This window comes from Penicillium canescens (assembly GCF_028828765.1).
Source record: "Penicillium canescens strain IBT 15451 chromosome Unknown utg000006l_segment0_segment0, whole genome shotgun sequence".
Classification (NCBI taxonomy): domain Eukaryota; kingdom Fungi; phylum Ascomycota; class Eurotiomycetes; order Eurotiales; family Aspergillaceae; genus Penicillium; species Penicillium canescens.
In genome coordinates, this window is record NW_026703968.1 from 340,387 (window position 1) to 354,879 (window position 14,493).

The window sequence follows — 14,493 nt, forward strand, 5'->3', positions numbered from 1 at the left end:
TTCATGATACCTGATGGTTGCTATGGGCTATAGGTTTTTGTACTGTGAGAATTTGATCCGACCAACGCCATTGCTGTATATTTCTTTCTTGGATTCGAGGATCGAGATGAATGCGAGGTTGTGATAGGTGGTGATCAATTCTTTGTTAGATACCCATTTTCATGTTGATATCGCCTTTTGCAATGGATGGCTACTTTGGTTTTGTCTTCAGTATTCAATACGGTGCAAAATTTATTTTTGTACTCGTTCCTCGCGTTAGACCGGACGTTGCATGTATGGATACTTCCAGGAGTAAGTAGTCTTCAGTAGGGCCTATGAATACTTTTTATTTAACAGCGCCTTCAGTATCTTTGTAGAATGCCAGTAACAGTGCATAGCAAACATGCAATAAGTTAACTCTTTGAATTTCATGTAATCATGTAAACTTCTAGAACATTACACCTATCTCGTGGTGATCCCTTAAATTCATCTATGATCCCCTATCAGAATGTAGCTTACGGTGTTCTTCTTCTCTTAAAACCACATCAATATATTTACGCGCCTATAGGATGAAAAATAAGGTCCTCGATTCCTGAAAGCCTATAAAAAATAACTGAGAAGGAGCTATTTAAGATGGGAGGTGACCCAGGAGAATAACGACACAAAGTAAGCTATTGCGCCGATTCCGCTAACAACACACAGAGCCAAGTTCACTTACTTGCGACCTACACTCTCGACCTTCTTTCTTCGCCACCTACCTTGTCGTACCGTACCGTACCATATCCATAGCACCATGTCCAAATCAACACGCTCCCACAGTCCCAGAGCACACCCACCCCATGCTCAACTCTTGCAACACCTCATTTCGAGCAAGTGGAACCCTAAGGTGCAACAAGGGCGGAATCTGCATCATACTACACAGACGCAACAGCAAAGCCCAGTGCTTCACCGGAACCGTGAGCACCATGGATCGCATCGTGTTTGACCTGGTAGCCAAATCCCGTCCGACCACAGTGCCACTCGAGGAGGCCCAGCGTGCACTGGTTTCATCGGCCCAGAGGATGTCATGCTGAATGGAATGAGGAAATTCTTTCTACTCGGGGCAGATTGTTCTCTCCTCGTGAGGCTGCATTATAATCAACGCTGAGGGATGGTAGACGAAAATTGATGAGGAGAACGCTCCCAACGTATCTGATCTGGATATGAGTAAGAATGCTTATAATTCGTGACCTTTCTGGTGAGTTGCGATTTTGAAAATGAGAATGTGAGGCTGTTTAAGGGGTGTGCTAATATCTTGCCTGTTGAAAAGGTTGATCTTCCCGAACACTGGCCAAAGACCTTCTTCTCCTATGCCCAAGGAATATATAAACAGCTGTGATCCTCTACGCCAATGCTGCAGTCATCAACCCATACGCCAAAGAATCATGTTATATTCCTTGGCAAAGAAAATGGCGAGACAGAAAGCACTGCTTCATTGAAATCGTTGAACCGAAGTTCCGCTGAGAATGAGCAGATTTGAAACAGGAAGATATGCGTCAGCTTGTCCCCAGTCACTTAGACTACACTTGAATATGCCAAACTAAGATCTTATTATGAAGACTCTTGTCAGACATAATTTCTATTGAATCCCATTCATTCCAACTTTCTAGATCCTGATGTACTGACTTTGCACTAAACTCCTTTGGGATCCCGACCTTGGTAGATCACATATTTCATGGCTGCGTCCTTTGCTTTTCTCCTCATTCGAATAACACTTTTTACAAAAATGGCCACGTTGACTCCCATTCCTGTGATTCTTCCACAAGACAAAGTGCCGAGCAAAACAAACGTCAGAGACATCATCGGCTCATTTCTACCAGAATGGCGATCTGTGGACCCGGATACCCTAACCATGTCATACCATGCATCTTTCGTCAATGCCCACTGTCCTGTCGAGCGACCAAGGCTGGCTACTGATGTATCTGCCGAGCCCTTGAAGGTGTTTATTAAATTCCATAATGACACCGACGGAGACCCTGAAGTCTTCAAGTATCTGGTACCAAGCAAACAGGAGGAAGCAATCATCAGCTACAAGTACGGCCAATCCGGACTAGGAGCAAAAGTGTATGGATTTTTTCAAACACAGGATGGTACACTCGGGAGAATTGATGAGTTCTTGGATGCACGAAACATGGAGCCGGAGGATGTTGAGAATACAATCATTCGAGCAGATGTTGCTAAGGCATTGGCAACGCTCAATACCTTGGAGACTTCGTTGGAGAAGAAGACAGCGAAGCCATCTTGCGAAGCCATGATGAACGGACTGAAGCAATACCACAACATGGGCAAGCTAAAGGCACTTGGGAAAGAAGGAGGTATCAGTGTGGACAACCTGGTCGACTACGACTTTGTGACAAGGTTGAGAAAGGTTCTGAACCTGCTGGAATCTATGGAAGGAAAGACAGGTTGGTGCATGCACGACGTTCAATTCATGAACGTTATGGTGAAAAATCATCCGAAGGAAGAAGAAAGTAGAGTGGCCTTGATTGACTTTGAGTTCGTGATGCCAAACTACCGTGCCTTGGATATTGGCGGGCACTTTATGCAGAAAATGTTCAAGTGGTTTGACGAGGAGAGCAAGATTGCGAATTGCAGGAAGTATACCGTGGAAGAGAAGAGACACTTCTGCCAGGAATATGCCGCACAGTGGAACATACTGACCGGTGACTCGGATACCGGGGACCAAGTGCTTTTGGAAAGCGAGTACGGATACTTGTTGGCCCTTGCTTTTGATATTCATATGATGCTGTGGTTCATGAGCGAAGAAAACGATAAGGATCCGTTGAATCTTCTTGGACTTAACAAGCTGTTCGAAGAGTTTGTGGATCAGTATGTTAAACTTGGGCTGGAAAAACCATAGTACAAAAGGAGGTTCCCTTTCTCCTTTATCTTTTAGTGCCTCTCTCTACATGCCTTTGATAATGTGTCGATTGGCGTTGATGTGACAGAACGTGCGCTGGAAAGTCGCAGAGTGGCCTCCACGAAGTTTGATATTCGAACAACTGGCTTTGTTGACAGATATTTTCTTGATATCAAGTATCCCTTGTAACGTTATATTTCATATGTCTAAGTTATTTGAAGCTTGATCTAGTCAGGGTGTCATGCGGCGAGGTAGGTTTCAAATGGACCTTACTGTTATAACTGGGCACGCACCTGCAGAACTACTCCTTATCTATATGATTCTAATTACGTTGCTTCAGACTATATCCTAACGCTACATGCCGTGTGTCGTGTCGAAGAAAGCAGCTAACGGTTAGTCGGTGACTGCCTGGTCAAACTCCAACTTGCAAAATCAGCCGAAGCAACGACGACCTTGGGAATATCAGTATATAACATTCCGACTTAACTTAGATAAGACACCAGAATTTGCTGGGAAGCGTACCGTATTAAGCGCACTTCAATACGGGTACATGTACTGTACCATGTTGGACCCCACCTGCAAATATACAAATAGCGTTTAATCCAGGTGGGGCGGGACCCGCTCTGAGGCAAACCTTGCTATCAGTCTCTTCCACTTTAGGTATCTGATACGATTACGATCCCAAATACGCGTATAGTATGCGGCTATCCGATCCATTCTATTATTGCCACTATTCCAGTCTACTTTCCCACAAGCTAATAGCAGAGACTCTTCTCCTGGTATTCACCGCCTGCTATCAGGAGCCACTCCCTCCTTATTTATTGGTGGACTTCACGGACTCTTCCTCCTTCCTATCATCATCGCAACCAAAAAGTGCAACATGGAAGCATACGGCAACGGTGATGAACCGGCTCCGTCGTATAGATGGGCCGCAGAGGACCATGAGTTGATCAGTCAATCGGCCGATGTGCGGGGTGAGTGGACACACGAACAAACCTGGGAGAATGGGAAAATCTGACTAGCTATAGCCGACGGTCGGATCGACGTCAATCTCGATTCGGTCATTTCCAGGAATATTGCTAAGAGTATCGCCCAGGTCATCGATCTACAGCAAGAGGACTTACATAACCCCCCTCCGAGTTATGAGGACCAGCAAAAGATTCCAGCTTTCGCCTTTGATCTTCAGCTCAACATTGTCATTCAGATTGTAGGCAGTCGAGGGGATGTGCAACCCTTTGTTGCCTTGGGAAATGAGCTCCAAAAACGTGGTCATCGTGTTCGGATTGCCACTCACGATGTATTTGCGGATTTTGTCACGCAATCTGGATTGGAATTCTTCCCGATTGGCGGAAATCCAGTTGAATTGATGGCTTACATGGTCAAGAACCCGGGATTGCTGCCTCAGATGGAGACCTTACGATCAGGGGAAATCCAGAAGAAGCGGGCTATGGTCAGGACAATGCTCGACGGCTGCTGGCGGTCGTGTATCGAGAATGACCCAATATCAAATGAACCCTTTGTGGCAGACGCCATCATTGCGAACCCTCCCAGTTTTGCACACATTCATTGTGCCCAAGCACTGAGCATTCCCCTCCACCTCATGTTTACTATGCCATGGAGCAGTACGAGGGAATTTCCTCACCCTCTTGCAAATTTGAAGCCCTCCCGGATGGATCAAAATATAGCAAACCTCGTTTCTTTTGGTGTGGCAGAGTGGCTCACCTGGCAAGGGTAAGAATGCTTAAAGTTCCCGAAGTATTGGCTAATAGTAGGACTGACTGAACCATGCAGACTGGGTGATGTTATCAATAAATGGCGAGCGACTCTAGACTTGGAACCAATTGCAATGGTACAGGGACCCAGCCTAGCGGAATCTTTGAAAATTCCATTTACGTATTGCTGGTCTCCCGCGTTGGTCCCCAAGCCAATGGATTGGCCCGCGCACATTGGTAAGGTTTCCTCCGAACGTTGATACGATGGCGATAATGAGATGGAAGAAGCTGACGTTGTGCATAGATGTTTGTGGTTTCTTTTTCAGAGATCAACCGACATATAAGCCGTCTGAGGAATTGATGACGTTCCTTAAGTCCGGCCTACCTCCAGTCTACATCGGATTTGGAAGTATTGTGGTTGAAGAGCCCCAATCATTGACCAACGCCGTGCTAGGGGCTGTGGCTAGAGCTGGTGTCCGGGCCATTGTGTCGCGAGGCTGGAGTAACCTTGGCAGCGGTTCCCCCAATTCTAAAGATGTCTTCTACCTCGACGACTGCCCACATGAATGGCTGTTTCAGCATGTCGCGGCAGTGGTTCACCACGGAGGAGCGGGAACTACCGCTTGTGGACTCTTCAATGGGCGACCGACTGTAGTTGTGCCATTCTTTGGAGAGTGAGATTTCAAACTATATCCCATCTATTGTGCTTTCTAGCTGACCTTCCTAGTCAACCATTCTGGGGAGACATGATAGCAAGAGCTGGTGCCGGCCCGCGTCCCATCCCTCAAGCTGCTCTCAATGCACGAAGCCTTGCAGATGCTATTCGCTTTTGCCTGACGGCCGAAGCCAATGAAGCGGCGCAAAATATTTCGATGAAAATGCAGACCGAATCTGGCTTGAATGCTGCGGTTGAGTCATTTTATAGGCATTTGCCGGCCCAAAGAATGCGTTGCCAGATTATGCCCAAACAGGCGGCTGTTTGGACGTATACCAAGTCTAAGAGGCAAATAAAACTTTCAAAACCAGCTGTTCAAACGTTGATTGATCATTCAAAGATTGAGGTAAAGCATCTCCGGTGGTCTGTCCCCTCTTTTCCCCACAGGACAAGTAAGAATAGCTGTACTAATGTTTCCTTCACTAGCCATGACATCAATCCACTGATTATTGAAAACCGCCGGTGGGATCCTCTTACTGGGGTATTGTCCGCTACTGCAACCACCGGATCCAACATGCTCAAATCCACCACTGGCATGGTGACCAATCCTTACCAGGAATATAAACGCAGCCATTCTGATGTTTCCTCACAAAATACTACGTTGAGCGACTTACAGCTTTTGTCGTCAACATCCTCGATTTCCAGTAGCGGTCAACAGAGTGGAAAGCGGGGCGGAAAATCTGCGTCTACCGCAATTTCCATGGCTGGCGCCTTTCTTGGTGGTTTTGGCAAGTTCACTGGCACATACTTCAAAGGCGTCGTAGTGGACATCCCCCACGCAGCGGCCGAGGGCTTCCGTCAGGTTCCCCGACTCTATGGCGAAGAGCCCAAAGACTACGGTACCATTGACAGCTGGAAATCGGGAGCAGTTTTTGGTGGCCGAAACTTTGTCGATGGGATGACCGACGGCTTCAAGGGTCTTGTCACGGAGCCGTATCAAGGAGCCAAGGAGGAGGGAGCGTTAGGTGCGGTCAAAGGGTTCGCGAAAGGTACCATTGGCTTTGCTACCAAAATCCCATCCGGTAAGAGCCTAACATACTAACCTTATGCTTGAATGGCTTTCATACTGACGCTGAGATTCCTTTAGCCGGATTGGGCTTGGTTGCCTATCCTTTCCAAGGCATTGCAAAGAGTATCGAATCGACGGTCCGATCCAAGACCCGAAAGGCTGTCATCAATGCACGCCTAAAAGATGGGTACTCTCTGACCCAAAGGCAGAATATGACACCAGAGGAGCAAAATTATGTCTTGCGAACTTTTGAGACTCTTTTACGTGGCACGAGTACTTGAATGCTCGCTTTACAAAATCAACATGTGGCAATCATTATTTCAATTGTAATAGACTTAATATTTATAGAACTCATAGCCAGGGCGAATAATGATTTCGTTGCGATATAACTTAATGTAAGTGCCTAAGTAATTTTCAGTTACAACACATCATAGCCTTTACTCTTAGTATAATTATCATGTAGATATGTAGCTACAGCTACCAAAGAAGTCATCTTTCATATTGTATGTTCATTAAAGTCAACAAACTAGGAGAGACGTCAGACTTAGGTGCTAGGGTTTTCTGGAACCAAAAGTGTGATCGCTTTGCTCATTTTTAACGTAAAGTCATTAGCTAAATGTTTTTATAATCTCAGTCCCTAATCGTATCTGGCTTGGTCTGAACAGATTGGGGCACTAATAATAGGGACCCGGGATATTCATTCGCTCGGCGGACACGTTTTTTCTCAAGCCACATCACTATTCCAGCAGCGGCAGCGACAAGACATGCCAGGCATACAAAGAGTCCAGTACTCCAGCTCGGTCGGTTGAATCGATTCATTCCCCACATGAAAGCTGCCAAGCAGATCTGGAAAACAGTATTCAGCATGTTCCCCCAAACGACAACGTCCAATTTCCAAAGCGGAGTGGGCGACACATAACGACCCCCTTCCATGCTGCCTCGGTCCCCGGGTTCTGCTGTGAGGGGCAGAACACTCGTGGATGTATGTGGTAGAAACCATTTGGCGTGAATAGTTGCAAGCTTCTTGATCCCTCTCTGGCGACTTCGTTCTGACCAGCCGAGTCGCCAGAAACACCAGTGGTAGGTATCTATAATACGCCACGGGGCCAGACCAAAGCCGGTCACGCAGAATAGAGCATTGAGAATCTGAGAATCGATCTCAATCCATATCCGACGTGATGAATCCAGACTGCTGCAGCTTGGGTGGCACATTGCAGGGGCGGCATTGCAAAGCAGTAGAAATAGCATTCCGCCCCATGCAATCACATTCAAGCCATATATCGTAATTCCAAATCCCACAGGTGTCAATATCCAACGACCAAACGAGCGAGCCGTGGCTCTCCATGATTGCGGAGGGGAGTTTCGGAGGCCTTTGTCGGTATCTATCTGTCTGTCGCATCAGCAAGGTCGCAGAGACAGCAATAGAACGATCTTGAAATGGCAAAACCGACAAAAGTATCCTCTGGCGAGGAAGTAGTAGAGTGGAAGCGCATCGGGATGGCTTCCTCAATCGATCCATCCATCTTATTGATATGAGTCGTCATACTTAAAGGCAGGAACTGGGGGTTGTTGGTGCATTAAAAGCACAATGGAGGTCTTCCGAAAATAGCAGGGAATATCAAGAACCACTAGTGGCAAAATAGGGCACGTATTCGTAATATCAGTTAAGGTCTGACTCTCGAATATGTTTGCCTACCTTCAGCTTATGCACAAAATCTCGATTGAGACTTGTATTGTAACAAAACCATACGGTTACTGTTACTAGTTAGAATTTTACGTTTGTGATCGACGGGTAGATTACCGCGCCCGTTATTCTTAGCTCGTATAAAGTTCCTGACGAGGCTACAAATACGATTACGCGTAAAATCTCCGATCATAGTCTAATTTAGTTGAGTGGTTTTCACGCTAGGAAATGGAAAAAGGATAAAAAGCAAAAAGGGTAAAAAAATCAGCGTCACTATCCCACGTCCACCACGGTAGCCACCACCAGCCTTGCCAGGCTCCACCCATCCATAAACGGAATAGACCAGACAAACTAAGTAGGTGCCTGGAAAAAGCCAGTGGCGCTAAATACAACGTTGCTAATAGTTTCTATTCGAAGGCTCACTCCGATCAGGCTCACCGGATGAAAGCTTCGACTGTCCTCCAAACGACAGATACGTACCCGGGTATAAAGTGGTTTCCTAATTTCTTGGCCTTTACAACCAACACAATTACCAACATACGATTTGACAGAGCGCGCATTTTTCGGTCCCATCTCCCAATTGATTGCGATGCTCTCTCGAACGTTTCAGCCCTTTTGACGATTGCTAGGAATGATACATTAAAGCGTACAAGCCGATCATTGTCTCTCCACGGAGGGACTGCAGGTATATAAAAGCGTGGATTGTTGCTGATCTGTATGCGCGGCTTCATGGGCTCTGAGACCAGTTTTTACAATTATCTGCGCATGTTCACTATTTGTTGACAGATCTTCTAAGCGAATCCCATGTAACATACACACGGGTTTATCCACGATACAAGGCTCGTGGCGAATTGCAACCCACAGCCTGTGCCCCCCACCATCCCAGATACTGGAGGCAAGAAATGGCAAAGATTCCGCTCGACAGAAAAGCAAGCACGCCTGCCCTCAGTCCTGATGGTAAGCTTGTTACAGTGGGGTCGAGGAAGCTATCCACGTGTTTCATGTGGGTACGCAAGAGCGTCTCAAAGTGCTAAGAAGACATACAGGTGTGGTTGGGACAGTTCAGTTTGCTGCGGGTGTGGTCAATAACTCAGAGAGCCAAAGCAAAAGCCGCTATATGTTAGTATCAGAAGGTGATGTTGAGAACAAGCATATGGTTATTATGTGGGAGCTAGACGAGCATGGGAAAGCCATTACCTCTGCGAGTATTCATACTTAACCTCTTATCAACCTATCGTGATAGGTTGAATTTAGTATAGGGTTAATAACGTCACTTAATCATGTAAGGGTACGCTGAGACTGCAGGACCGGCCTACTCCACTACTCTGGCAACTCAATGAGTCTCCGTCACTATTTGGCGGTTTAGCTGAACATATGAGAGCGTGAGATATACCATTCAACTTGTGAATTAATGTAATAATAGTCTAACATCCATTACCAGAACGAAGCCACCCAAATCCCATGAAAGGAAACACACATGAAGCACTGAAGCAATGGCTCCCAAATACAAATCTAGTGAGAACCGAGAATCAAGTTGAAAAAGAAAAAAGGATTGTAGCAATCATAACAAAGCATGAAATCCAGATCGAAACCCTTCAAACAGCATGATAAACCTTGAAACTCTTAAACTCCCAAAACGCATCAACAAAACTCTCCGGACTACTCTTCACAAACTCAGTACAAGTCGCAGGACAATGATACATATTATCATAAAACTGCGGCTGACCAGCAAGCTCCCCACAAAGATCAATATTAGCAATAATACTCTGATTCCTGAAGTGCGAAGCAATATCACACTCCGTACCAGGGAAATCCGCCAAAGCAGTCCCCCAAGTGGAAGGATCAGGCTTCGAAGCGGTGATATCAGCGGGTATCGAATCCCGTCGGAAGAACCAAGCACGGATACCCGCCTCGCGCAGCTCAAGGGCGTAAACGCCGCCGCCAGCCTTGTTCATTGCGTCGCCGTATGTATCTTCCGAACCAATAACGCCACAGCCTGTATTCCCGCCGACGCTACCATCGCAGTTTTCGAAGGAGGCTTGGCCGGTTTGTTTGCGTTTGACGTCTTTCATTGTACAACCTTTTGTTGTATGTAGGGTGACTTCATTGCCGTGGGCTCCTTCGTTTGTTGTTTCCAGGACATCAATCTCGCCATTCGAGGGCCAGTTATATCCATCTGTTAACCATAATGCTGGCCATGTCGCGCAGCCGAACGGTGTGTGGAGGATATCGAAGATGAAGAGGCCGTTGTCGTATTTATTTATCGATTCGATACGCACAGAGTTCCGGCCTGCGATGGCGTTTGGTGTCGAGGCGTCGACGCGTAGGATGGCTGATGTCTCTGTAGCGTGGGTGAGGTTTAAGTCCGTGGCTGCTTCTTCGTTGACGTAGATTACGAAGCCCGATGTTGGATCTTGTTCGGTGAAGTAGGTGAAGTGGTCGAAGAAGGCGGTTCCCTCGTATGTGTCGGTCAGGGTGTAATCGAGGGGTGTGTATTTTGGGTATCTGTTTTTCACGACTTCAACGGGGACCACGATGACTATCAATAGTAGGACTATGGCTGCTCCCCCTGCGAGGAGTTTGTTGCGTAGCGACCAGCCACGTGGGTCATATCGGTGGAGTGTGGTCGTGGCGTCTCGGCCTGGGACTGCGGAGGTCGTGATCGGGGTTTTGGTTTCGAGGGTGGGAATGCGCGAGGTGGCTCCACTGTAGCGGTCGAGAAATTGGGGGGTAGTTGGCGGTCGTCCATAGTAAAATTATATATTAAGTAGAGATGTTTGATTTTCTAAGAGATGCTCTGGGGATGTTAAGAACGACCATGACTCTTCTTTTAACCTTGGGCAGCAGCAACAATCTGTCGTCATGGACCCTGGAATGGAAGTGTCGATCACAACGGGTTCCCGTTTGCGGAGCCACGGATGGCTTGTCTCAAAGTAGTCTAGTCTGGCTCACTATGCCTTTCTAAGGACTAGCTCTGTTTCTTAATCCAAGGTCCGAACTGGTACCAGGCACAGTAAGTACTAAATATCTGGTGTTCTTTACTTAATGTACAGGGTTTTGTGTCTGGCATTCTACTGTATGTTCGAGGCGCAAAACACGTCACCGCCGAGACTGGACTCCCCGCGATCGGTAAAGGAATGTGCACGGTCCCGACGTGTATTGAAATAAAAAAAATGAATGCAGAAAATATCCAATAGATGTTCAGGTTATTTCCAGTATGTAGCTAATGCGGGTATGTATGTAAAAACGCCAATTTCCTATGGTATCAACAAAAAAAGCGAAGATCCGCCCATTGTCTATCGATTGGATCGGATAGTCGAGGAGCGATGCACCAGAGAGCCTGTATTTGGCGCAGGACCTGTTTGCCAGTCATGAGTTTCCGAACCCGATGTCTGGGCGGCATCGTTCCTCGCCTGAGATAGGGTACGCGACTGTGATTGGCCGAAAGATCCAGCACCGCTGAGGTTGGATGCGCGTCGGCGCATCCGCCTCTCGCTCTGTTCGGCTTCGTGTCGGTTCATAGCGTCGGATGGGAGCAGGACAGCACGATCCAGCGCGTAAGGTAGGCCACGGTGGCGACCACGGAGTTGCATGGCGATGATCACCAATTTGGAAACCACATTGAACTGCCCGGCGAACGAGGTATTCACGTTGGGATAACCAAACGACAGACCAACTGTACCATAGGCGGAGACAACCTCGAACAGAACGGTGAATAGCTGGAAGGAGTAGTCGTCCTGTGACTGCAGCCTTCCGCCTTCTGCGATAGCGATAATAAACAGACCCAAAAACACATACCACAAATCGAAACTCAGCTGGCGCCGCAAGTGAGCGCCGATATAGGTGGGTGCGTTGGAATCCTCGTCGTGATCCTCATCGGTAGCATCATATATACCAAGACTCTTCTCTTCATACACATTGGTTCGACGCATTGAAATAGCGATCGGAAAGACTGAAATATACATCATGATGAGATAAGAGACCTGGATAGCAGGGTGGAGGTATGAAAGACTGATGATTCCGAAACCGGCCGTTCTTGTCGCAGCCGCCTGGAAGAAGCCATCTAGGACTCGGATTCCAGCAGGGAGTGCAGTGACAGCAGGATCGTTAAGCTACATCGTGGGTCAGCGGAGTCACACAAGAAAGAGAGGGAGTAACTCACATCGAGAATAACGAAGAAGATCACATCGATGCCATTCAAGGCAACGAGGATCGCAAACAGCCACCAGGTGGCATTGCGAGGGAACAAGAGAGTAAAACATCGGCGCGGGTGGTCCAAAAGGAACTTAAGTTCTTCCCATAGGGCAGTGCCCTGGCGGGTGAATTTGGACATAACCCAGATCATCAAACGGAGCATACATGGGAACGCAGTGTTTCCTATGATAATCAAAAATGACAACATGAGCAACGGGAAGACGGCCCGCTGGAAGGAGTAAAAGGAGTCGGGCGTCAAGGTGAAACCCAAGTCGTTAAAGGCAGAGGCAGCAGTGAAAATTCCCCACCAAGGCCGTCCAACTCCAGCTTCTCTGACAACATTGCCCCATTGGTTCACGGTCATGATCCAGCCGATCATGCTAAGCATGCCGATGAGATGGAAGCCAATGTAGTAGGTGATAAGCACGACAGCCAAGGTCTTCAGTGCACGGTATTCAATACCGCCCAGCTCGTCACGCTGTTCCTCGGTTAGATCAACAAAGTTGGAGTTTCGTGCCACTGTCGCATTCCAACTGAGATATGGTTGAGTCGTTAGCTCCCGTTCCTGTGTCAGAGATCGGAAAATTCCCCTGAAAGTATTTCTCGTGTTGGTAGGGGCAAGCGTAGTCGTTTCATTCCCGTCTTTAGTTTCTCGGAACGTGGGTTGAGTATTCAGACGAGGGAATGTATTCCCGCGTGGACGAGTCCTCGGGATGTCTGGCTCGTTGATGGTGATGTGGGGTCCTTCAAGTGGACCGAGTTGATCATGCGCCTCGGGGTGGTTTGACGGGCTAGCATCGGTGTTACGAGGACTAGGAGGGGGAGCCTGCTCTTCCTCCTGATCGGCATCTTCTTCCAAAGCTTCGGGGGCTCCACCACGATCATACTCGCGCGGACTCGGAATCCGGAGAGCTCCTTTGTCCTTCCGTTGCTTTTCCAGGAAGGCGATGTGAGTTTCGGGGTTCAGATGAGTTGGGACCTTCAAACTACCGAGTCCGAATCGAGGCTCAGGTTCAGTTTCCGTTTCATCGGAACTGGAGCTGGAGCTGGAGCCGGACCCGGAGCCAGACCCGGAGCCAGACCTGGAGCCAGACCCAGCACTGGGTGTGCGAATCTCTGGACTGTCAACCCCCGGAGCTATATTTTTGCTGGACTGGTCCGCCAAGCGACCGTCTCGTGCATCTCCCGAATTGTTCCGCAACACCACAATCGGTCGGCCACTAACTCCAAGTTCCGCACGGTTGACCTCATCGCTGTCCCGGTCCTCAGTCACAGTTTCCATACGGGAACGGGTCCGTCGCATCGCACGTGCGTCGCGGACCACATGCTGGAAACGCTTCTCAAACCAGTACAACCGGATAAAAACCAGGGCACTATGAATGAAAATCGGCGTACACAGACAGGGAATCAAGTATAGGACGATTTGTTGGTAGAGTCGGAGTTTATTGAGATCGACGGTGTTGAGCCCGCTCTGGGTGGCGGCGCCAGCGGCGAAGAAGAGCGCATCGATATAGGCGAGCTCGCTGCCGGGATAGAGGATAATCGAACCGATGATGACCCACGAAATGATATAGGCATAGTGGATGAAGATGAAGTTGAGGTGCAACTCGTTCAGCAGCGGAACCCGTTGCTTCAGGGAGGATACCCGTCGAATGAAGGCCGAGAACATGTTGACCAGGCACAGTCGGCCAAACGGTTGCCGAAAGGCCACAGGGGCCGGATTTGACGAGATGGGAGACTCTCGAAATGAGGGGAATTTTTCAATCCTGCATGAATTTAGCTCGCACCTCCGACCTCGTTCTGCGGGCCATACATGTGGTCCCGTCGATCGCTACCGAGCGGAGAGTTTTCCAGAGAGCACGCCGCTCTTAGCCGCGTGGCATTGAGCCACAATTGGAGCCGATGGAAGACATGAGAAGGATAGAGAAATGAAAGTAATAGAAAAGAGAGAAAGAGACGAACAGATAAAAAAAGAAAAAAAAAGAACCAAATAGCAAGCTGCGAAAAAAATAACGCATGCGGCCGGCAAGATTACCGTATGGTACTGTCAACTGCCACGGAAAACGTGGACTGCCGATCGTTTTGCCGCCCGTTTTGGGTGTGGCGGAGCAACTCCAGCTGGTTTTGGTATGTAATGCGCACTCTCTCCTGGCAGTAAGAGCGCAGTTATCCACTGTGGACTCTCTCCCCTTTTTCCTATAGTCAAGCTTTCTTTTGTTTCATATCTATTTCGGACTATGCAGAAGTGGCGGTGGAACGCTACTGCAGTCTGCAATCTGCAATATGCAATCTGCAGCAGGC

At 48.0% G+C, this 14,493-nt stretch overlaps 6 protein-coding genes across 6 annotated transcripts; 3 read left to right on the forward strand and 3 right to left on the reverse strand.

The window, feature by feature from the left end:
- Window positions 1-1,744: 1,744 nt before the first annotated feature.
- N7446_009055 (putative choline kinase) lies at window positions 1,745-2,878 on the forward strand (the record flags this gene model as incomplete). Its single annotated transcript, XM_058517800.1, has 1 exon — window positions 1,745-2,878. One exon carries the CDS (start codon window positions 1,745-1,747, stop codon window positions 2,876-2,878), a length of 1,134 nt encoding a protein of 377 aa, XP_058368588.1.
- Window positions 2,879-3,758: 880 nt separating this feature from the next.
- On the forward strand, window positions 3,759-6,595 carry N7446_009056 (glycosyltransferase; the record flags this gene model as incomplete). Its single annotated transcript, XM_058517801.1, has 7 exons — window positions 3,759-3,852; window positions 3,907-4,609; window positions 4,670-4,827; window positions 4,895-5,264; window positions 5,318-5,668; window positions 5,732-6,327; window positions 6,393-6,595. 7 exons carry the CDS (start codon window positions 3,759-3,761, stop codon window positions 6,593-6,595), a joined length of 2,475 nt encoding a protein of 824 aa, XP_058368589.1.
- Window positions 6,596-7,473: 878 nt separating this feature from the next.
- On the reverse strand, window positions 7,474-7,659 carry N7446_009057 (uncharacterized protein; the record flags this gene model as incomplete). The annotated part of the gene is made up of 1 exon (XM_058517802.1): window positions 7,474-7,659. The coding sequence occupies one exon, from the start codon at window positions 7,657-7,659 to the stop codon at window positions 7,474-7,476; it is 186 nt and encodes a 61-aa protein (XP_058368590.1).
- A 1,241-nt stretch (window positions 7,660-8,900) lies between these two features.
- Window positions 8,901-9,217, forward strand: N7446_009058 (uncharacterized protein; the record flags this gene model as incomplete). Its single annotated transcript, XM_058517803.1, has 2 exons — window positions 8,901-8,955; window positions 9,045-9,217. 2 exons carry the CDS (start codon window positions 8,901-8,903, stop codon window positions 9,215-9,217), a joined length of 228 nt encoding a protein of 75 aa, XP_058368591.1.
- Window positions 9,218-9,593: 376 nt separating this feature from the next.
- Window positions 9,594-10,747, reverse strand: N7446_009059 (glycoside hydrolase family 16 protein; the record flags this gene model as incomplete). The annotated part of the gene is made up of 2 exons (XM_058517804.1): window positions 9,594-10,567; window positions 10,594-10,747. The coding sequence occupies 2 exons, from the start codon at window positions 10,745-10,747 to the stop codon at window positions 9,594-9,596; spliced, it is 1,128 nt and encodes a 375-aa protein (XP_058368592.1).
- A 432-nt stretch (window positions 10,748-11,179) lies between these two features.
- N7446_009060 (potassium ion transporter) lies at window positions 11,180-14,148 on the reverse strand (the record flags this gene model as incomplete). The annotated part of the gene is made up of 3 exons (XM_058517805.1): window positions 11,180-12,110; window positions 12,161-13,958; window positions 14,006-14,148. Coding segments are annotated over 3 exons (2,757 nt in total), but the record flags the coding sequence as incomplete, so codon positions are not given.
- Window positions 14,149-14,493: the final 345 nt, after the last annotated feature.